Source organism: Phalaenopsis equestris, unplaced genomic scaffold (genome assembly GCF_001263595.1).
Source record: "Phalaenopsis equestris unplaced genomic scaffold, ASM126359v1 Scaffold000002, whole genome shotgun sequence".
NCBI lineage: Eukaryota > Viridiplantae > Streptophyta > Magnoliopsida > Asparagales > Orchidaceae > Phalaenopsis > Phalaenopsis equestris.
The window spans coordinates 4,055,060-4,077,983 of record NW_018164444.1 but is presented as its reverse complement, the minus strand read 5'-3'; the positions used below and the strand labels follow the sequence as shown (position 1 = coordinate 4,077,983).

Sequence of the window (22,924 nt, the reverse complement as noted above, 5' to 3'; positions counted from 1 at the left end):
GAGTTAAGCCCGGGCCCGCACACCGCTAAAAAAAAGGTGCATCGATATCCGTGCAGTTCGCGCGAGTGTGGAACCACAACAATATGGGTGTCCTTTCTAGCTAAAGTAGACGTTCTGAACGCGTCAGCGCGGTCCGTTTCGTCATCCGAGGTCGTTCGAGCGAGTTTGCCGACGGACGAGTCGATTTAAGCCAAAATCGTGTGTGATGCAGTGAGTGCATGAATTGCAGCGTTCGTGAGTAATCGAGTCACAAAGGGTTCACCTAAGGTTGTTTGATCCTATAGGAACTCATTTTCGGACCCTCTACATGTTGGTCCTTAGCCCTTGCAACTAAAGGTTGAGTGCTTGGAACCACTCATGCGAGTTCTTCACAAAAATGAGTCAAGAAGTGGCTTGAAGTTCTACGGGAGGTAGGCTCCATTGCTAGTCCGCTAGGATGGTCAATAAGAACTCCTAAAACTAGATCCTAGGTTCTAAGAGTAGAAGGCTAAGACCTCACTAAAAATGAGGTCAACAAGGAACAAAAGTCTCTTGGTAATCAATACCATGAGTTTGAGTAAATTCTTTTGTTGCTAGTCTCGCTTTGTATCTCTCCACACTTCCATCAGCTTTAAACTTCACCGTGAACACCCATTTTCACCCTACCGTCTTTTTTTCTTTAGGTAAATCAATGACCATCCAAGTGTTATTTCTTTTAAGATCATTTATTTCTTCCATCACAGCTAATTTTCAACTCGGTTCACCTAATGTTTCCTGAACAGTTCTTGGAACAAGCATATTAGAAATCTTAGACACATGCTTTATGATTTTTTGATAGTTTTTCATATGACAAGTATTGTGTGATAAGATGTTTCGTGCTTGTTCGGATTTCTTTTCTGAAAGCAATTGGAAGATCAAGATCAGAAGGAGTGGAAGTAGAGGAGGGAAGGTTACTCTAAGTTGTAGGGTCATTATTCGACAAAGGTGATTGAGTATCTGCTGAGGGAACAATTGGGGTTGTAGTAACTTTATAGAATTTCTTCCTACTATAAACCTGCAACTCATGTTGAGGATTATGATCTGTTGGAAGTACTACTCCCCTTGTCTCTAATAAAGTAACATCTGGCAAAATAGGATTGGTAATGCTGACCCTAGTTTCCATATCAGAATTATTTAAAGAAATGGGTAAAGTTTCCCAAAAATTATTTTCTTCAACTAAATTCTCCCCCTGAAGAAAATTATTTTCAAAAAACGGATGATCCTTGACAAACTTGACATCCATGCTCTCAAAAAATTTTATTTTTCAGGATTAAAACATTTGTACCTGCGTTTATTGGAAACATACCCATTAAAAACACATTTTTCAGCTTTGGGATCAAGTTTTGAGCGAAACATATTTGGGATATGCACATAACAACCACATTCAAAAACTTTTAAAGGGAGATTAGCTGTTATATTATATGTGAAAAAATATTTTTTTAAGACTTGTAAAGGTGTTTTAAATTTCAGAACTCGAGATGTCATTCTGTTTATTAAATAACAGGAGGTAAGGAGTGTATTACCTCAAAGATATTTAAGAACATTCATGGAAAACATAAGTGCTCTTATAACTTCGAGTAAATGTCTATTTTTTGTTTCAGCAATATTATTTTGTTGTGGTGTGTCACAACAAGTGGATTGATGTAGAATATTTTTTTCCTAAATAAATATTCTCAAATATTTGTTGAAATATTCAGTCTCATTATCCGTTCTTAGAATGTCAATTTTTGTTTGAAATTGATTATCATTTCCCTTATTAGAATGTCAATATTCTTAAATTATTCTTAGAAATATTCAGTCTCATTATCCGTTCTTAGAATGTGAATTTGAAAAAATCAAATTGCATTAGGGTTGATTTTACATTGGAAAAGTATAAGAGGACTTGATTCTTATTGATGCAAAGGAGGATAAAAATACTCATTACAAGACTTACAGGTAAGGAAAGCAATAAAAATATAATACAATAAACAAGGAAAGAAATAGTAACGAATATAAGAGACAGCTAATCTTTCTAATTAAGAAAAAAAAAATAAATAGAGTTTCCTAAGATCCCTTATACAATTTATAACCCTCTAAATATAAAGTTATAACAAATATGGAATATAATCATCATTATTTATGAGATCTTTTAGCAATGTCGACTGTACTCAATTAAGATTAACCATTGCTACAAATGAATGTAACTAATGCCTTCCTCTATGAAAGCCTCATTTATGATATATATATCCACCAAGATATGTTGCTCGAAGAATAGAACAAAGTATGTAAGCTCAACAAGGCCATCCGTGGCTAAACCAAAGCCTCGAGATAGTTTCAATATATTGCATAAAACTCCTTTTGAGGTTGTCCTTCACAACACCACAACAAAAAACTTCATTCTGTCAAACAAATTTCATCTATATTTATTATTTTGACAGTCTATGTGGATAACATTATATTTATAAGGCTAATGATAGAGGGATAACTAAACTAATACACTACCTACAAAAGTGCTACAAACCAGAGGTATAGGTCATTCCAAATATTTTTAGAGATTGAATGTGCTACAAAAAAGTTATTTTCTTCTCAGAAAATGTAACACTAACCAATTTAAGAAACAAAGTATATAAGCTCAACAATACCATCCGTGGCTTAACCAAAGCCTTGAGATAGTTTCAATATAATGCATAAAACTCCTTTTGAGGTTGTCCTTCACAACACCACAACAGATAACTCCATTTTGTCAAAATAAATTTCATCTATATTTATTATCTGGACAATCTATGTGGATGACATTATATTTATAAGGTTAATGATAGAGGGATAACTAAACTAATGTGCTGCCTACAAAAGTGTTGCAAACCAGAGGTATAGGCCATTCCAAATATTTTCTAGAGATTGAATGTGCTACAAAAAAGTTATTTTCTTCTCAGAAAATGTAACACTAACCAATTTAAGAAACAAGTCTTTTAAATTGCAATCATGATAAAACTCGTATTAACAAATAGAATGATGCCAATGAAGATGAAATTGTCAAGGACACTCCCCATTATTAGTGGTTGGTTGGAAAAAAATCTCTATCTTATTGTCAACATACAAAATATCTCCTTATTAGAAATTAGTTGGCAAATTGATATTACTATCAACATCAAACGCAGAGGTGAATCAACACATGAAAATCACAACAAAAAAAATTAGGAATTCATCGGATATTGTATGTTTGTTGGAGATAGATTTGTCCCATAGCAAAATAAGAAACAAATTGTGGCAAAGTAGAAAACCATATAACACTTCATAAGCAAAATGAACTGGTTAAGGCCCTCCGAAGAAATTTTGAGTTTTTTTTAATGGTACGAAACTATGACAATCATGTTGCATCCACATTGTCAATAATCCCAAGTTCTTTGAAAGAACAAAGCAATCAAACTTGGCCATCAATTCATTTGAAATGTGAAGCTATCAAAAAAATATCATTACAGCTCATGCTTTTGATTCAGGATAACTAGATATATTTACCCGGGCTTTGAGATGACTTTAATTCTTCATGCCATGAACAAACTCGAGCTAATTGATATATATGCTCCCAGCTTGAAGGGGAGATTTAGGAAATAGTCTTCTGGGAAACTATTACATAGTGAAATAACCTATGACCTTGAGTATGTCTATGTCGTAGTACCATGACATCATAATGACTCCTTTATGTATAACAAAGGTTCTATTAGATAATACACATCATAAAGAGATTTCTTCTTTAACACATTAAATATCAAATTTAAGGCAATGCAAATATAAAAATCATGGCTATTTAAATGAATGAAGTTCGTATTACCATTTCTTCCCATGAGTTGGCCCTTTATGTAATTACAACTATAAAAGAAGAGAATATTAAGCCAACAATGCACATCATAAATCTAAGTTTAGATAGCTTTCACTAACCATTATGTGCAGCCAAAACATTCACCCAAGGCCAAGAAATAAGTACTATTTGATGCGAGAGCTTAACGAAATGTGGTACTGTAGCTGCTACAGGACCGCGATAGATTTTTCCCTGTTTGATCCCCTGAATTTTTCTATTCCCTTCCTAATTCTATTTCCTTCATATTCTAATTCATTCCCATTTTATCTACTAGCTATTATATATGTATGGTTTGCTTGCTTAGGATTAGCTTTTAAATAATTCCAAAATTCAGATTTTTGTCAGGGCAGTCGTTGGCGTCCCCTTCGAGGGCTGTATCCAAAGGATTGGGTGGTACTCTCTCTTGAGGTGGTGATTATCTTCCTGCTATTCCCTTCCGCATCCTCCCACTTCGCTCCCTGCAGCCGTGCTTCGCTACAGCTGCCCGCAACAGCACTCGGTTTCCTCTTTTTCTACAGTCCTCAGACTACCAGCCACCTTCCCCTCTCCTTCCAGCATTGATGCCGCTCAAACCACACTTCCTTCCTGCTATCCCAATCCTCCCATCGAGTCGCTACAGCCCAGGACAGTCAAGGAACACCTCCTTCATGTTGTCGCCACCGTTATCCACCCCAACTCCTCGCTGCCATCAATCAAAGCAACAACAGCCTCCACACTTGTCCCAGCATTTCTGCATCTCCCCCTTGCTACCACCAGCAATCCTTTGTTGTTGCCACTCCCTCCAACCATTCCAATCCACCTAGTAGACCTCCTGCTTGCTGCTGGAAACTCATCTGGACCTCTGTAAGAACTAGAGAATCCCTTCAGCCAGACCAGAAACTCTCCTGCTAGAGCAGGAATCTCCCCTGCCAAGAGCTGGACCTCCTTCTTGAACGCAGCCGGAATCTCCTCTTCCCTGCAGGAAGCTAGAATCTGCTCTTCCTCAGCCGGATTCCTCCCTGCAGGCCCCTCTTGCTGCCGGAAATCTCCCAGGTTGCACTCTTCCTCTGCCGCCTGAACCCCCTCCTGGCCGCTGGAATTCTCATCTTTTCTGCAACTATTCCTCTTCTCTGCAGCCGGCACTCTTCCTGCAAGTTGCAGGCCCTCTTCGGAATCCTCCCAAAGCCAGCTTGTTTAGTTCTGTTCAGGTTCTGCAGCCAGCATCCATTTCCCATAGCAGCAAAGACAACAGACATGGCAGCAGCAGCACATCAGGCCTTTGAACTTTACTTCGTCGACACTCTTCTGAAAGTGCAAGGAAACTCTTCCCTGCAGGTCTTCCTCCTCCCACAGAACTCCTACAGCAGCAGCATTGACAGAATCTTCTGCAGTTCTGAGCGGTTCTCAGCAGCCAAAGTCCGGAAGCAGCGGGAGAACCCTCCTTCAGAAAGCAGAAGCAGCAGCTGCAGCAGAAACAGCAGCCTCCCTTCTGTACCGGCCTTCAGCTGTCCCTGCAGGGGCCTTTTCCTGCCGTCTCTGCAGCAGCTCTCATCAGCTGGCACTTCTCCTGCTGCCTCGGAATACTCCATTCCTGCAGCCTGCTGCTTTTCTCACCTTTCCTGTAGCAGCCCTTCTTCTACCTGCAGAAACAGCAGTCAAATCCCATCCTACAACAAGCAGCAGGCTTCCAGGCACTCCTCCAAGCCTTCCTGCTGTCCGCTGGTGACCCAGCTGCTCTTTTCCGAGCCAACAGAGCAGCCACAGGCAGCGACCAGCCAACAGCCGCAGGTAGCTTCTATCGAGCAAGCAGACCTCTCCGGCTTTTCAGATGTTCCTCCAGTCTTGCGGCAAGAAGCAGCCAAGAATCCTGCAACTTGCAGCAGCTTGGAATTCTTCCAACCCTAAATGTGAATTAGGTTTATGACCAAATACAGAATGAAGATGTATGCTTCTACACCAGAGCCTACTAGCTTTATTATACATCAAGATATCATATCCTCCTATCTTGTTAACAAAAGCGGATTTTGACCTTAGATAATAGATTTAGGTGTTTTTGATCACATGAGGCTCTCATCAACTACCAAGAAATCACCAGCCCCAAATTTGTTAGACTTGCCCATAAACTTCACTCTAAGATTATTGGGAAATGAGATGCAAAAGTCTCCAAATATATTCAGTTTTCTTCAGTATTATATTTTCTCAAACAAGATTGCAACTTTCTATCATCAAGCTTACTTAAGACCTGAATTGTGTTGCTAAATTTCAATCTAGCTTTTGTGAATTTCATGTGATAGATTTGGAGAACGTGATTGGCTGGCTTGTTATGGCATTGTTGTCTGCAATTTCAATTATGTTATTAAGTTATATCATCATTTGTTTATCAATAAAAAAATATAGTTTATATCAATGTAAATATGTCAACTTGTCAAACACACTAAAAATAACTATCCTCTGACCCAATACAAACTCTCACACCCCTCCACAGTGATGACATTCAAGGGTGAAACTCATAAGTAGAATAAGATAGTTTATCTCATTTATTGACAATCAAACTAGAACCACTTGAGTATTCCTAGTGAAGGAGAAATCTGAAACTGCTCAAATGTTTCAAACTGTATATGACATGATTCAAACTCAATTACAATACAAAATTCAAATACTCAAAATTGATAAAGTAAAGGAATATTTCAATTCCATTCTTGTGTCCTATCTTTCAAAAAAAAAACCATCCATATGAGTTCATGTATTAATATCCCACAACACAATGAGATAGTTGAAAGAAAGAATATGCATCTCCTTAAGGTATACAGCTCAATTATAATACCCCATCAAATTCCTAAAATTTTTTTAGGGGAAGTAGTTCTCACTGCAACATATCTTATCAATCGAATGTCTAGCTCACTTAACTTTAAAACGTCTCTTCATGTTTTCATGGTTTCTTATCCTCAGATCTGAACTTTAAATTCTACCATCCCACTTAAAATTTTTCAATGTGTATCATTTGTTCGTGATCATTCCCAAAATCACACAAAATTCGACCCTAAATCTATAAAATGTATTTTCATGAGCATGACACCAACAAAAAGAGGTATAAGTCTATCATGTTACCAAAAAAATGCTACAATTTCATGGATGACATATTTTTCTGAAAATTAATATTACTACCCCAAATTTAATGTTCAGGGATGAGTGCAAATGAACAATAATTTTGGAATGCACTTGATCTGCATGGTCTCACCACTTACTCCACCTAGCCCTCCCATCCTGGTTGAGATTCCCAACCAACTCAACCAACCAAATCAAAAGTCCAGAACAAAGAACATCGTGTATATACAATGAGGAAGAAAAATCTTGAGTAGGTGGAAGACAACTTGCATAGATAGAATAGCTTGAACAAAAATATAAGTCCACATTCACCTAAAATTTTGGGTAAGGATTTTGGTACTTTTATCCTCTTCCTCTTCAGATGTTGGTGACAAAGAAAGATGCATTAGATATCCAATTTAGGAGTATGTAGCTTATGGGAAGCTATCCCATCCCATAAAACTTTATGTTTCTAATCTTGATAATATGCAGATTCCTAAATACATTCATGTAGCTCTTGCAAATTCAGAATGGGGGAAAACAAATGAAGAGGAGATTTAGAGCCTAAAGCATAATGGTATATGAATTCTTACTAAATTCCCTCAGGATAAGAAGCCGATTGGGTGCAAATAAGTGTTCAAAATCAAACACAAAGCTAATGGAGGTAATAGATTCAAAGCCGAACTTATTGCAAAGGTTTCACTAAAGCCTTTGGGATCGACTATTAGTAAACCTTCGCACCAATTGTTAAACTTAACACTATTAGAATTCCCCTTTCAGTGACAGTGAACAAGGAGCGGGGACTACATCTACTTGACACGAAAAGTCTTCCATAATTACGGTTAAAAAGAAGTGTATATGAAGATACTACTATGACTTGAGAATGATTCTAACGAACACTAAATATACAAGCTCAAGCAGTCTCTCTATGGACTTAAGCAATCACCAAGAGCGTGGTTTAAAAGGCTTGTAAAAACTATGAAATCTAATGTATATTCTCAAAGTTAAGCTAATCATACTATATTTGTAAAACACACCCAGGAAGGTAAGATTATTGTTGCACTAATAGTATATGAGAATGATATGATTCTTACTGGTGATGATAAAAGAGAGATTCTTAAGATTAAAAAAGTGTTTTCCTGGAGTTTAAAATTAAGGAACTAGGAACCATGAGATATTTTCTAGGTATGGAGATAACACAAGATCTAAGAGAGGAATCATTATATCACAAAAGAAGTACATCTTAAATTTACTAAAGGAAACAGGGATGATTAGATGTAAGTCAGATGATACTCCAATGGATCACAACCCGAAGTTCAAGGGAGAAGAAAAAAGTATTTATGTGGATAAGGGAAGATATCAAAGATTATTAGAAGACCTCATCTATCTGTCATATAAGAGGTTAGAAATTGGAGATGATATACAAAATTCTGAGGTTTCTCAAGATGACTAGTTATTATAGATTAATTTTTGAGAAATTGGAACAGAGAGATGGAAGTATAGATTGATGTTATTTGGGATGGGAAACCCACTAATAGAATGTCCACCACTGGTAACTGCTCCTATGAATGGGAAATACAATGACATGGAGAAGTAAAAAGCAAGTGATTGTTGCTAGAAACAATGCGGAATTAGAGTATAAATCACTTGCCTTGGGAATCTATGAAGGGATCTGGATTCAAAAATTGTTAAGAGAATTGGGATGTAGCTCCAATAGTCCTATGCAGATGTTTTGTGGCAGTAAAGCAGCTATCAGTATTGTCAATAATTATGTACATCATGATAGGACTACACATATTGAAATTTATATACACTTCATATCTATAAAAGTTAATGGAAAAATTATACGGCTTAGCTACATCCTGACACACCAACAAGTTGTAGATGTCTTCACCAAATCTCTTCCTTTAAGCACCTTCTTAGAGTTCAGTATCAAACTTGATCTCTACAACATCTACAACCCAGCTTGAGGGGGAGAGTGAAAATCTGAGAAGATCTTAGAATATTTGATTGGGACAACTTAGAAAACTCTTGATTAGTTTATTCTATTCCTATTCTATGTTATTTTATTTTTATTTCAAAATTATATCCTTTCCTAATTTAGGTTAGATATATTTGGCAAGTTTGTAAATCAGGAGTGATTTTTTTCTCTCTATATATGTATCATACATGTGAATAATATGGATCAATAGAATTATTTCTCTCAAAATAATATTTTCTAGAAGTTTTATATAACTTTAAATTGTGATATGGTTACGAGGGATCCTAGCCTAAGGGCAAATTTGTCTTTTGTACGCCTAAGAACAATTTAGCCTTTGATTATTTTTGTTGTTGGGTATAAATAGATTTGTTATGTCTAGTGCAAAGTTTTATGCATGAGAATGAGTTATGTTTTAGGTCTAGTGTGTGAGAAATATTTCCTACCTCTCGAATTGTAACAATTGTGAGAGATCACCTAACTCTCAAATTGTAAGTGCTTATCTTTTGTATTTGTGTGAGTTGTAGGGATTATTGAAATAAAATTTGTGGTTGCCCTAATTTTTTGTGGAAATACGTGTCGGTTTCTGTCTCAGATCATAACAAATTGGTATCAGAGCCTCATCAAACCTGCTGAAATCCGAAATTTGAAATCTTTAAAATTGTGGTGTCAAATTTTCTGATATCCGTCGCCAGATTGGATCACGCCACCATGATGGAAACTCGCAATAGACTCACGATTGGAGGTAGATAACGTGCAGGTTCTCGACGCTCTGGGAAGACATTGACGGGATCACGAGGTGACGACATATAGTCGTGATTGCAGCGATCTGCAAAGACGAGGGGCTAGCGGCTTACAGAAGAAGACAATGACGTACTCGCGGCCTTTGTCAGGCGACGAACTCTTTGCGAACCGTCTCGTGGAAGGCAGCGACGGGAAGCGGGTACAAAGATCCAAAACTTCTTGTCCTTCCTCTGTCGCTTGATTCTAGTGCTCTGCCGGCTTTTCGGCAGTAGGATTGGCATGAAACAGTCTGATGGAATTTCGGTTGGGAGCTTGCATGGACCACGAAGAAGGAAGGAAAGTTTTTAAAGGAATTTTTTAAGAAAAACTTACTAATTCTGAACGATGAGGATTTTGGGAAAGGAATGTAGGATTTGCAAAAAGAGGAATATTCCTTTATTCTTCTTCCCTTTTGGAGAAGGCGCGAGGAAAGATTTCTGAAGTAGGACTGGAGATGAACTTCATGAAAGACTTAAAGCTCGACATACGGGTAGCACTCTGACTACGAAGACCGCGGAAACTGAGGGAGATGATGGAGCTATCCTAGATGATGGTAAACAAGAACCAGATCAAGAAAGCTAGCAGAAGCAACGCAAATGGAGTGTCGTACGGAATGGTTGCAACCATGCCAATGCCAACAATTCAACCAATGGAAGTCCAGAGGGAGGCTGCACGGGACACGAATAATGGACCACGACTAGAAGAAACACTCAAGCGTCTTACAGAGACGGAGATCTAGAAGAAAGAGTCAAGAGGTTATGTTTTTGATGTGATGAGAAGGTTACTCACACTGTTGCGGGGATCAAAGATTACAAGTTCTCATAGTACAGGACGAGGAAGCAGAGACTAAAGAAATAGAGACAGCGGTGGGGGACGAGGAATACTCTCATGTTTTCCCACCTTGAGAAAAAGGTGTCTTTTTGGGGGGGCGTATTGTTACGAGGGCGCCTATCCTAAGGAAAAATTTGTCTTCGTACTCCTAAGGGCAATTTAGTCTTTCATTATTTTTGTTGTTGGGAATAAATAGGTTTGTTATGTCTAGGTTATGTTTTATGCATGAGATTGAGTTGTGAATCTTCGGTCTAAGGTTTGGGAGAGATTCCCTGCCTCTCGAATTATAGGAATTGAGAGAGATTGTCTGCCTCTCGAATTGTAAGTGGTTACCATTTGCATTTTTGTAAGTTGTTGGGATTATTGAAATAAAATTTGTGTTTGCCCTAATTATCTACGGAAATACGTGTGGATCATAACAGAAACAAATATAACCACTTTTGTTAAACCTCGTACAACCTCAAGATTTCATCTTGAAACTATTGCAATGTCTACATCATCAATTTATGGATCAAAAGATATTTACTTCTTGTTTTCTTGTACTTTCAACTCAGTGAAAAAACTCACACTCACCTCAAGTTTTAATGAGATACAAATTTTGTAATAAAAGATAACGTAGCTTGTCTAATTTTCTGCATAACTTCAGGATCAAGCGTTAAGAAAAAAATTACATAATTAGAAACCCAGATTCATATGATAGACATAATTAATCAATCTATTTTGAGCTGAAATACATAGTTGGAATAAAATAATGATGATGACAATAATAATGCAAGGCAAAAGTGAGAAAACAAAAATTTTCTTTAAACTCCAGAATCATATGTTCCCTCGTACATGAAGACAATACAAGCCCAGTTCTCTTCTTCCAAATCAAATTTTGTTTGGAAATCAGCAGTGTACGCTGTTTTAGCTAACACAAGCAAGTGGATTCTGTAGTGAGCACTCTATTACATCACTAAACGATTATGTGACAGAGAACCCTAAAAGTTAAGCAGCAATGTCTCATAAGAAATAACAAGGAACTACCCAATTTCTATGCATAGTAAATAACACCACAATATAATCAATAAGGCATGAATAAAGTAAGGATTGCGAGAAGAAGAAACTCTACCTTCGATAAATCAGGAAACATGGACGAGTCAACACCAAGAATTTTATTGACGATATCAGCTAAAAGCATCTGGCCAAGCCAAAAAACAAAATTAAATCCATCATCACAGATATATAGACCTCTGGAGTCTAAGCTCCCTACACTTAACGGTAGCTGTTTAAGAGAGTCTTCAGAATCAGCAGCCTGCAACCATAATATCAGCAACTCATAAATCATTGACAAATAAATATAAGTTGCCGGGAAATGTTCAATAGTCATGTGGTGCCGCGTGCATAATTCAATCCATAGCATACTGATCTAGTCACAAGAAAGTATTTAGGAGCTTGCAAAAGCTTAAAAACAAGTATTTACACATCAATGCAATAATATTGGAAGGCCAACAATTAATTATTCTTTTGCCTAAAGTAGTAGGGTGCTTGGTTACCTTAATAATGATCTCATCGATTCTAATCAAGCTAGGGTACAAAAGTTTGAGCAACCTTCTTATAGGTAAAATCATCATGCTATAACCAGCAGCACAACGTTCATCTAGAGAAGCATCGGCAAAACCCCCACGAAGCGCTGCAGATTTACATAGGCACAATGCATATAGTGGCAATAGCTTCAAAGATTCAGGATATATCATCCGCCCACTCAGCCTATGCTGCACAGCATAAAGGTTGCGATACTCTTTCAGGCATTTCACAATCTTCAACTGTATCAACTGACGAGCATCATCCAGCTTATTCGACAAAGAGTTCTCAATAGCTGCAGAAAATTGGTAACTTAAGATTTATGATGGTAGATGCAAAATAGATACTATAAGAGTAAGTACAGTACATCAAAAAAGTGAATAAATAACATGGTAGCATCAGGACTTACCCAGTCTACTTAATAGGGAGATAATGGCCCCAGTATCTGCTTGGCGGTACATTTCAGCGAGGTCGGGTACCACAGGCACTGCAGCTGTGTGGACTCTAATACGCCTTTCACCTGAAGAAGAAGTATAGCTGACACCTAGCTAAGGAAAAATGATAACACTAGTATTCTTGTTTAAAATAAGTAGATTTAAGGCAATTAGTACCAATAATGCACTACTTAATGATAGCAATTCTTTGTAACTCAGCATATTCTAAAACAGCAGAAAATTTGTAAAATAAAATATCAAATGTCCAAGAAGAAAATGAACTTAAACTAGTTCGTTTAGGAAGCCCAAAATAGCACTATGAACAGAAACCAAACCAAGAACTACACTGGTATGAAGATGACACAAAAAAAAAAAACCAAGAAGGTTCTCAATTCCATCTGTAGAAATGGAGATATACAAGACAGCCTAATTTAAAATAGATAGCTTTCTAGATCATATCTCATGGAATTAATGGCAAAAAGAGAACGTAAATGTTACAATCACAAATTCACAAATCCCATATTACCAAAAGATAAAAATTGAAATAGCACATATAATCTGCATCTACAATAATGTTCCTAAGACCACTATGGTGTTTAATGTGATAAAATTGAATTCTAGAATTACTCAAAAGATTGGGAAAAAACCTCAAATATTATTCTACATGTAAATATAAGGATACAGTAAAGCAACTTGAAAGAACACAACTTGAGTGGTTAGCAAGGTCTCCTCTAAAGCCAATTGCATTGCAAAGGCCTTATCAGAATCAACAGCTGGAAGAGCTAGCAAATCAACAGACCTAAGCATGAAATGCCCATGATACGTGGTAAACCGTACACCTGAAAAAGATTTAAAATAAAAAAAATCTTGAGGATATTTCCATTGGATTTCAAGAAAAGAAACAGAACACAAAGTAGCTAACGTAGACAGCACTATATCATGTAAAGACCTTTGGTACATCGAATGCGCATCACCGCTTCCCAAGCAGTTTCCCGTGTAAGGTCCCTTGTAAGTTCATGTTTTAGTTTCTCTTGGTGTGGAACTGCCTTAAAAGATGGATAATGGTACACCTGGCCTCCAGTATATTTTGCAAGAGTTCCTGCAAATAATAATATAGCACGCGTGATGCAGATGGCCAAATTTTCATAAGTAGCCATTCTAAAATGTAATATTTGCTTAAGTGGTACCTAGAGATGCTATGTCAGAGTACTTCTCGCTGAAGGCATATATATCTACTGCAATCTGGTTCTTTGTAAAATCTGCAGCCATTTGTTTATAAAATGAATCCTCGGCTATCCTTAAGTTATGCTCTTTATCTGTTCCGTATACACGAAGATCATCTCCACGTAATCTTAGACGGCCAACACCAAGAGAAGGTAAAGTGCTCTGGAAGACGAGCAACTTTCCTCCAAGTTGGCTCTGCAGAAAAAAAATAGTAATGAAGTTTGCATAAAATAACTATTTGATAATAGAATTGTGAAATACAGGTAATGTGGTGATGAGATTGCAACGCCAAGAAAATAGCATACCATAACCATGTATGAAGCTTTTAGAGCGGGGCCAAAAGCAGATTCCATATTTGCATTATCCTGAAACATGGTCGGCAAGCTATCCAAAAATGCATCCACAACGTTTCTTGAATCAGATAGGTTCACAAGAAGGTCATCTGGCAATGGTAAAAATATATCATCCAGATCAGCTACCACCATCATTTGGGGCTGCGACAAGGAAGACTGGTGCAAGGAGAAGATAGTGAATCACTTAAATTGTTGCTCAACTAACACAAGAAATTTGAACAAAAAAAAAAGGGCTCACATGAGTTGAAAATTGGGTGTAACATTAGATAATTATGAGAGACATTTAAAATTTATTTTCTGGAAGGAGAAAGAAACATGCCTTCAAACTGTAGAAGTGTAAAGTGCTGTCAAAAGTTAAGAAGCCAATTTGAGTTCTTGGGAAGCCGGGTAGGTCATCAAGGCAGGATTTTATGGTTCTTGCGACAACCTGCATGATCATGGTGTTGACTGAACATTAATTTTGAGAACATTAACAAGAAAGGTGATGGAATCAATGCGCTCAAAGAGCATAAAGCTTGCTAAGCGGGCTCGTTGTTACCCCTCAATAATGGAGAACAAGCACAAAATTGAAAGTAAAAACAACAAAAATATTTACCTCAAGAAGACCACTTCGAACTGCAGAAACTGATACATCAATAACAAAAAAGTATAATGGTGGCATAGGTGGCCGCACCATATACTCAGTTGGAGCAACAAATTCAACGCTACCTTTTGAAAGCTCGGGCCTTTGTTCCAGATCACATCTTCTACCATTAGCATCCAAAGCACAAAAGTACTCCCCAGGAACTGATCACCAGAATTGCATACATAATTTAGCAGCTTTTGTTACAATACACAACAATTTTGTTTTATAATTTAGCCTAATTTAGCAGCTTTTTATTACATAACTATCAAAACTTAGCAGCTTTTTGTTACATAATTATCATATGATGTTCAATGTGCACCAGTTCATACCAATACTTCAAATGTGATGAATGGATGGAATGAGATTTGTCAACATGCAGTATTATGAACAACGAAGCATTTCATGAAACCATATAGCAAGACTATGCAAAGGAATTCTGTTAATTTATGTAAAATATCTCTTTAATGTGCAAGATGTTAATTTACAATTAGCACCCTTTCCTACTATCCAGGGCATTATTACAAAGGAATGGCTCAAACAAACTAAACATACACTGGAACATTCAAAACATACACACAGCAACAAGGCAATCGCAAAATGGTGCAATATGGGTCATAACTAAGATATCCGTGGCGTGATTAGATCTCAAAGCTACGTAACCTTGGCGCTCCTAATATATTTCAACAAAAAATCTACATTTTGAAAGAGTGTTGCACCACAAGAAGAAAATAGGACAATGTTCAATTTCTGTATTAGAATGATAAAATGTAGTTGATCGGATCATAAAATATAGGGGTGAAAATGGGTAGGATTTTTTATTTTATCCTTAAAGGCAAGAATGAAGAATACCACAAAATTCAAGTTAGGGGTACTAGTTGGATCAAAAAAGAATTGAAAAAATAACAACGCTGTATAATTTAACTTGCACTTATAAAATCTAAAACATGGGAACAAGGACTAGCAAAAGGATTCACAAACACTCTGCAAGTAAGACTACGGAACATTTTGGCCAGGAGACTGGCATTGCACTAGGCTTTACCTGGTTGAATAGCCATTCCCATTGGTTCACACATAAGGTGTCCAGATGTGCTGGAAATTTTTCAAAGGTGGATGATTGGAGCCATGTGTCCAAATTTGATGGGTAAATGAGATTCCTGATTAATAAAATTAGATATGACATTGGTAGCATACAAATAATTACAAATTTCTAGGACAATGATAGGAACCGAATTGATTTTTAAATTAGGGCCACATATATTTATTTAACAAACACCAAACAGCACAACACAAATACATAAAGATCAAATACATAAAGATAATTTAACAAACACCAAACAGCACAACACAAATACATAAAGATAAGCACCTACAATTTGAGAGATAGGCGATCTCTCTCAAATCCTACAATTCGAGAGGTAAGATATCTCTCCCAAACCCTAAACCTAAGTCTCAAAACAATAATCTCATACATAACTCTAACCCTAAACATATTATCCTTATTTATACTAAACAATAATAAATGACTAAATTACCCTTGGGTGTCGTCATAACATTACTCTCCTCCCAAAAAAACACCCTGTCCTCAAGGTGAAAAAATTATTATTGGATAACGTTAAATGGCTCCCACGTGGCATCATTATCTAACAAACATTTCCATTTAATCAAATACTTGTAGTGACCCTCACCGTCTTGACATATAGATTTGTGCACATCCTTCGGTCACATATGAATATGATGGTACCCTGACTTCAAGTCATTCTTGAAAAATATCGCCACCTCAAACAATTCATCCAGTAGCTTATCGATCCACTGAATCTCTGCCAACTTCATATCATATGTATATTCTATTATGTACAAATCGATCAACAATCTTAGCTCTGTGTCTTAAATGTCCCTCATCATAGTCTTCAGCTTCACCAAAGTTTTGTACAAATTAGGGTCACCATGAAGCATCAACATCTTGTCTCCCTCCTAAATACTTTGTAGTGTACAAATCAATCCCTTACAAACTCCTCTGCTCTTCTCCACCTGTCTTGTCCTCATCATTACCTCTAAATTGTCTTTCGCCCAGAAGGTTGCTATAACAAAAGGCACCGATGTGATTGGAAGCAGCCCTCTGTTGGGGACACACCCAGCATGGTTCATTCTTCCAGGCTGAAATTCTTCAAAGCAATCTTCTCCAACTCTGAATCACACGTTACGTTCCGTCTGCTGCCGCTCATTTCAAACCTCTAGATGTCATGCAATTTTCTCCAAAGGTTGCCGCTCGAATCTGCTCCCAACTCCTTCACTCGATCTTGTCTGCTCCGTTTGTCCCAGTTGTTTTAAGGTTTCATTATTTCTTCCAACTGTTAACGTTCGTGTCCACTCCTGATTCCTTGGCTCGATAACGCAACTCCCAATTAACCTAAAGCAGCGACGTCCTGATGTCATGCAAACCCTTTTGGTTGCAATTGCTCCCATTAGTTCCCGACGCCGTCGCTCGATCCCGCGGGTAGCAGAGAAGATTTTGCATGAATCTCCATGATCTTCTTCATCATTTCTTCTAGGGTTGTGACTCTCCGCACCAACAGCCCCTCCATGGGTGAGAAATGTTCATCTATTTTAGATTTGATGTGTCTCTTTTCTTTCTCTAATTTTCCTCCAAAATATCCACCTTTTTTGCTGTCATTACTCCTGGGCCATTTTGAAAACTCCCTTATGTCACAATCTCGTTTGATTCCTCAACTATCTCGATCGCGAGGAACTCCGCATGCAGTTCAGCAAGTAGCTCCTTCATGTCGCGCAGAACTCTGCACCACAATTCTAGAATTCTTGTAAGCAAGTTCGAAGCAGACGTCGTGCGGAACTCTGGAAAACTAGGATCGGGAATTCTAAGGAATTCTTATACATGGGTTAGCTCGTAACTCCTGCAAGTCGCACAGAACGTTGGACACCGCAATCTCGAAATTCTTGTATGCTAGTTCGCTGCCGAATTATGGACATTGAGCAAAACATCAAAGAGCACGAACTCTATACATCGTGATCCATTCAATACCGATGAGTTTGAACATCGCAATCCCTTCATAGTTATTCAACTCCCATCGATCAATTCTTTTGTCAAATCCAATTCCCGGAATCTTGAGCTCAAATACCAATTGATAAGATATGACACAGATTTCCACACAAAAAATTAGGACAACAAATATTTTATTCACAAACACCAAACAACACCATACAAACATATAGAGATAAACAACTACAATTTAAGAGGTAGACCATATCTCCCAAATCCTACGATTCGAGATGTAGGATATCTCTCCCAAACCCTAAACATACGTCTCAAGATAATAATCTAATGTATAACCCTAAACCTAAACATATTAGTCATATTTATACTAAACCATAATAAATGATAAATGACTAAGGTGTATTTAGGCTAATAATTGCCCTTAGGCGCCATCTTAATATCAGATAGGTGACTAATAAGCTTTTTCTTAGCATTTCTTTCATAAATGATGTTTTGGAAACATACCATTGAAATGTGGAAACATATTCCAATTCCTTAATCTTATCTTATAATACTCATTGCCATGAAACTTAAGTTTTCTCTTCCTAGATGGATAATAAAAAGTAGGAAGATCCACATACATAGCACTAAATTCTTATGTATTTACATACCTTACACCTAAACTTCAATTTTTACATATATATGCCATATTAACTATACATGAAAAAGGTGAATTTCACCTTTTAAAATTTAAAATAGAGGTACTTTTGATGTGATATGAAAGATTTGGGTGGTTTAAATGTAAAAAAGCAAAATTTAAGTGTCAACTGTTACATAAAAAAGTTAAATGTATGCCAATTGTTACATCATGCTTCAATTCAACCCAAAAAATGATGTATTTGGCCGTCAATGTAGGTCACATAAGCATAGTTATCAGTATTTTTATGTTAAAAAAAGCAAATTCCCTCAACAAGAACAAGAGCATATCAACTCATCGGGGGAAGTTAGAAAACATGCAACAGGTTGGCACATTCACATTTAAACCAGAACCGTGCTTGTACATGTCTATAAATGTTATCAATCTTGTACTAAATGCATTTTTTCAGGAATAACACTAACTTCAAAGGAAATTTACTAGCCTCATCAAACTTGTAAACAATATACAAACAATTCAATTAAGCAATATCAAGTGTGCTAATTTATCAACAAGCCAATGATTGTTGGCAATAAATTCAAAGAAAATATGAGGTAGGGCAAAGCCCTACTATGGGTCTCTTTTAAAGCTGAAAATCTTAAATGGAGCATACCATCATTCATCAAAGAACAAATGTTGCAGCGCCACTTTCTTCCAGCATCTGTGAAAGTCACATATGCATTGATATAGGTTCGGCACCTTCGACACCTAACAATGCCAACCAGTCCAAAATTGACAATGGGCACCTCATCCTAAAAGATTAAACTCATTAAATCAGTCTAGTGAATACAAAAAAAGAATGAAAAATGAAGCCTAAATTTAATTACAAAATCCCAAGAAAAAATGTAATAAACATCCCAATTTGTGAAATGTGGGCATTAAACAAAGATAACCAATAAAGAAAGAAGCTAATAAACTCACTCCATCTGGAACTTCTGCCAAAGGATGAAGCACAATTCCTAAAGGTAAATGCCAGCGTGCAAGCAACGACTGAGAGCTCGGTAATGCATGAGTTGTCAACCTCAAGAATCTTGGATGGCAGTTGAAAGGGTATTTCTCAAGGACAGAAATTGTCTCCTCATTATTATCAAATGGCCTTGGCAAAGATCTAAAATCCAGTCCAGGATCAACTGACCCAGGAGCAGACCCAAGTGTTATTGACTGAAAATCTTCTATAAGCCCTTGAACGGAACCTCCCAAAGGAGGAGCTGCACTAGCATATTGCATTTGTTCTCTGGATGCAAAGCCTATTGGTGCGCCGATAGGAGGAGGTGGTGGGGCTGCAAATCCGCCTTGGGGAGGATGATGAGGAAGACGAGTTGCAGGAAATGTCTGAAGGGGTGGTTGTGAAATAGAACCAGGGGCAGAAAACCTCATATTTACAGGTGACTGAGGCACACTACCTCTTGGAGGCGCGTTGTATTCTGCTTGTAAAGGTGGCTGTGGAGGTGGACCAGGCGGCCTTGGTGCAGATAAAGATGGCTGGAAAGGAGGTAGAGGGAAATTGGCACTGGGAGTCATTTGGTTTGAAGCTACGGAGGGAATGCTAATTGGAACTGGTGATATTTGGCTTGATGGAAGAGACCCAGAAGGGGGTATAACTGGTGGTCCTGCTTGAGGTGTGATGCCAAAAGGAGGCACAGGTTGAGCAGGTGGCGTGAACCTTGGAGCTTGTGTTGGCTGGTAGACACTTGTGTCTTGTTTGCTGTAAGCTGATGGTGGAACATTTGCAGGACCATTAAACCTAACTGGTGGGGGAATCCAGGATGAGTCCGAAGCAGCCATGGCCCTAGGAAAATTTGGCATAGAAGCTCCAGGTGCAATTGATGGAACAGAACCAGCTATTGGCCTTGATGATATGAAGGGCGAAGTGGGTCGAGAACTGCCAACCCCGACCACAGGCCCTGAAGATGTGAATGGAGGAGGATTCTGTGGGTTGGATGGTAGAAATGGGGCAGGTCTAGCGGGGACATCTGCGATTTTATCTGCCCCAGGTTGCATGGTCCTTGACTTTTGTTTAGCTATTTACAGAAGCAGCCTGAAACATTGGGCATAAAATGAGTGTGCTGCAAGTAATGAATAAGAACGTTATTCTAGAAATATTTTACTAATGATGGAAAGAGATTAGCAAAAAATGGGAAGGGTTGAAGAAAAATGTTTCAATAAACAACTAAAAGATAATCAGTGGACTATATTATTACAGTAGAAGTTCCACAATCCTTGACAAGACATTCAAGCGCAATAGAAATAGAAATCAAGCATGAAAATGCTTCTGGTTAGTTATAAGCATTAATGCAGAGAAAAGTTTCAATCAATTAAATGAAAGCCAACTCAGCTTAGAATGTAAAGTAAAAAAAGGATGATGTATCCTTATGTTTTTAAACTTCCAAGCATGTTCAACAATAGAATAATTTAATGTAAATGAGCATTCTTATAAAAGCTTCCCATTAATAAGAGGAAATGGAGAGCTTGTGATCGGTGACACCATACTGAACAAAGCTTTGTATACATTCCATTGACGAAAAAAATTTACAAAGTATATGATTAATTAATTACATTACAAAACTTGTAATGCTATCATAAAAACAAAATATCTCGCAACAAATAAAGTACATAAAAGATTTAATCTCTTCATCTCCAACAAACTCTTTTACTAATACGCCTAAAGACATCCACAAGCCTCAAAAGTTCTCTTGTAAAGGAAACAAAACCACCATAACAATGAATTTCAAACTTTTTGTATGTTCGGAAAGTGGCTTTTTGTTTGCTTTCTCACATACAGGCCGCTTCTATCAAAAATGTATAACAAGAAGATAGCAATTTCTATGGAAATTATAGAAAAATAGTAACTTGATTTGTGAAAGTTCTCATAGACATCAACATTTGAGAAATTCTACATACATATAATGTTCCAAGATAAAATCATAACAAGAATCAACAACATCATTACTCCTATCCCAATATTTTGGTAGTGATGAGAATCCTCCATTCATTCTTATTGAGAGTAATATGACCATCAAACCTCTTTAGAATAATTCCTGTTCCCAACTTCTATCATGTATCTTTCGGTCAACACTTTTCGTCTTATGAATCCTTTCATATTAATTTTACCTACTTGTCTTATTGGCGCATTCTCTACATTACATAATACATACTCAAACCACCTACATACTTCACTAGCTTATCTTCAATAGGAACTACTTCTTCATTCCTCCAGTAAAATCACTTCAAAATCTTTTCTTCGTAATTTTACCAGAAACTCATGTTAAAATTATCTTCCATGCCACACTCAATTTGGCTATTTGCAACTTTCCGATGGCAAAACATGCAGTCTACTACTCTGAGGCAATTCTCCATGATAACCACAGTTCTAACTCAAGATACATCAACATAATTCCATACAATTGATTTACATGCAACACTGAATTAAAATTATCAATTATCATCTCAAACAAAAATTACAAATATATAATCAATGTTTGTTCTGCTAACCTTAATTAACATAGCTTTCACTTACATTTCCATAGTCCAAAAAAATCTTACAAATAATCACCTAAATAACAACAATAATACTTCCCATAGGAAAAGGATTAAGCTTCCATGAACAGAAAAACTTGAAACAATTTGACTGATTCCATGTCTTCTCCTTCAAGCTTATAAAGGATGAATGGGACTCGGAACTTAGAAGAGACTTGGAAAAAACCGCTAATTCTAGACCAATTAGCAGATCTATCAGACAAGGAATTCATCATTCAAAAATGAAAACAATTCAATTCAAACCAGGTAAGTAAGAAGAGGAAGCCCATTAACAAGCAGAAAAAAGAGGCTTCAATATACGTCAAGGAACTGATGCTAGAAACCCCGAAATTGGGGAGTCGAAGCAGGACATCAAATGAAAGGGCGAGAGAGATCACCACTAGGGTTCATAGAACTCGTACGGGGTAATAAGAAAAGAGCAACGTAGTGAGTTCGCCGGATCCAAGCAGTGGTTTGCAGAGCGGAGACCGATGTTGATGCAGGACGAAGAAGCCGGAGTTCCTTTGGATTCTTTTATTCTCGTCTGGTTTAACACGAGAAGGATTTCTTTTATTCAGATCTGGCCCGATTCTTTTTTGCTCTCAAACAAATGGGCTAAAATTAGAAATGGGCTCACTCCATTAAATTAATAAAATAAATTAAAATAATTCTGCGTGGTCGGCCTGCACTAACGAGATTGTAATCAGGTTATACTAGTCATGTACCTTCCGCGGTACAGGGTCATGCAATGCGTTTGTAACCAAACTATACCCAAGTTATACCTTCCGTGGTAAACTCCCATGTAATGCGCTTGTAACCGCGCTATACATACCTTCCACGGTAAAGACTTATGTAACGCGCTTGCAACTGTGCTATACCCAAGCTATACATTTCGCGGTAACAAAATATGTAACGCGGCAGTAATTTTTTTGTAACCCAGTCGTAACCTTTAATATATACCGCGCGGTGTAACCTGGTTGAAACCTCTATATAACGTTGAACCGCGGTTATAATCCTC

The 22,924-nt window shown here is 37.3% G+C and overlaps 1 protein-coding gene across 3 annotated transcripts in view; it reads right to left on the bottom strand.

The window, feature by feature from the left end:
* LOC110028933 (protein transport protein Sec24-like At3g07100) overlaps nucleotides 1–22,493 on the bottom strand; it is a 54,614-nt gene extending 32,121 nt beyond the window's left edge. The window contains exons 1-12 of one of the 3 annotated variants that reach the window (XM_020731007.1): nucleotides 22,305–22,493; nucleotides 19,312–20,428; nucleotides 19,004–19,142; nucleotides 14,678–14,868; nucleotides 14,402–14,509; nucleotides 14,035–14,238; nucleotides 13,693–13,924; nucleotides 13,455–13,604; nucleotides 13,188–13,344; nucleotides 12,481–12,608; nucleotides 12,044–12,366; nucleotides 11,620–11,802 (exon numbers count right to left, since the gene is read on the bottom strand). In XM_020731007.1, the coding sequence (XP_020586666.1) occupies nucleotides 11,620–11,802; nucleotides 12,044–12,366; nucleotides 12,481–12,608; nucleotides 13,188–13,344; nucleotides 13,455–13,604; nucleotides 13,693–13,924; nucleotides 14,035–14,238; nucleotides 14,402–14,509; nucleotides 14,678–14,868; nucleotides 19,004–19,142; nucleotides 19,312–20,391 (2,895 nt within the window). In that variant the 5' untranslated portion in view covers nucleotides 20,392–20,428; nucleotides 22,305–22,493. Of the gene's footprint in view, nucleotides 1–11,619; nucleotides 11,803–12,043; nucleotides 12,367–12,480; nucleotides 12,609–13,187; nucleotides 13,345–13,454; nucleotides 13,605–13,692; nucleotides 13,925–14,034; nucleotides 14,239–14,401; nucleotides 14,510–14,677; nucleotides 14,869–19,003; nucleotides 19,143–19,311; nucleotides 20,457–22,304 lie in introns of all 3 variants that reach the window. The other 2 variants (XM_020731024.1, XM_020731015.1) reach the window with 2 other exon arrangements.
* Nucleotides 22,494–22,924: the final 431 nt, after the last annotated feature.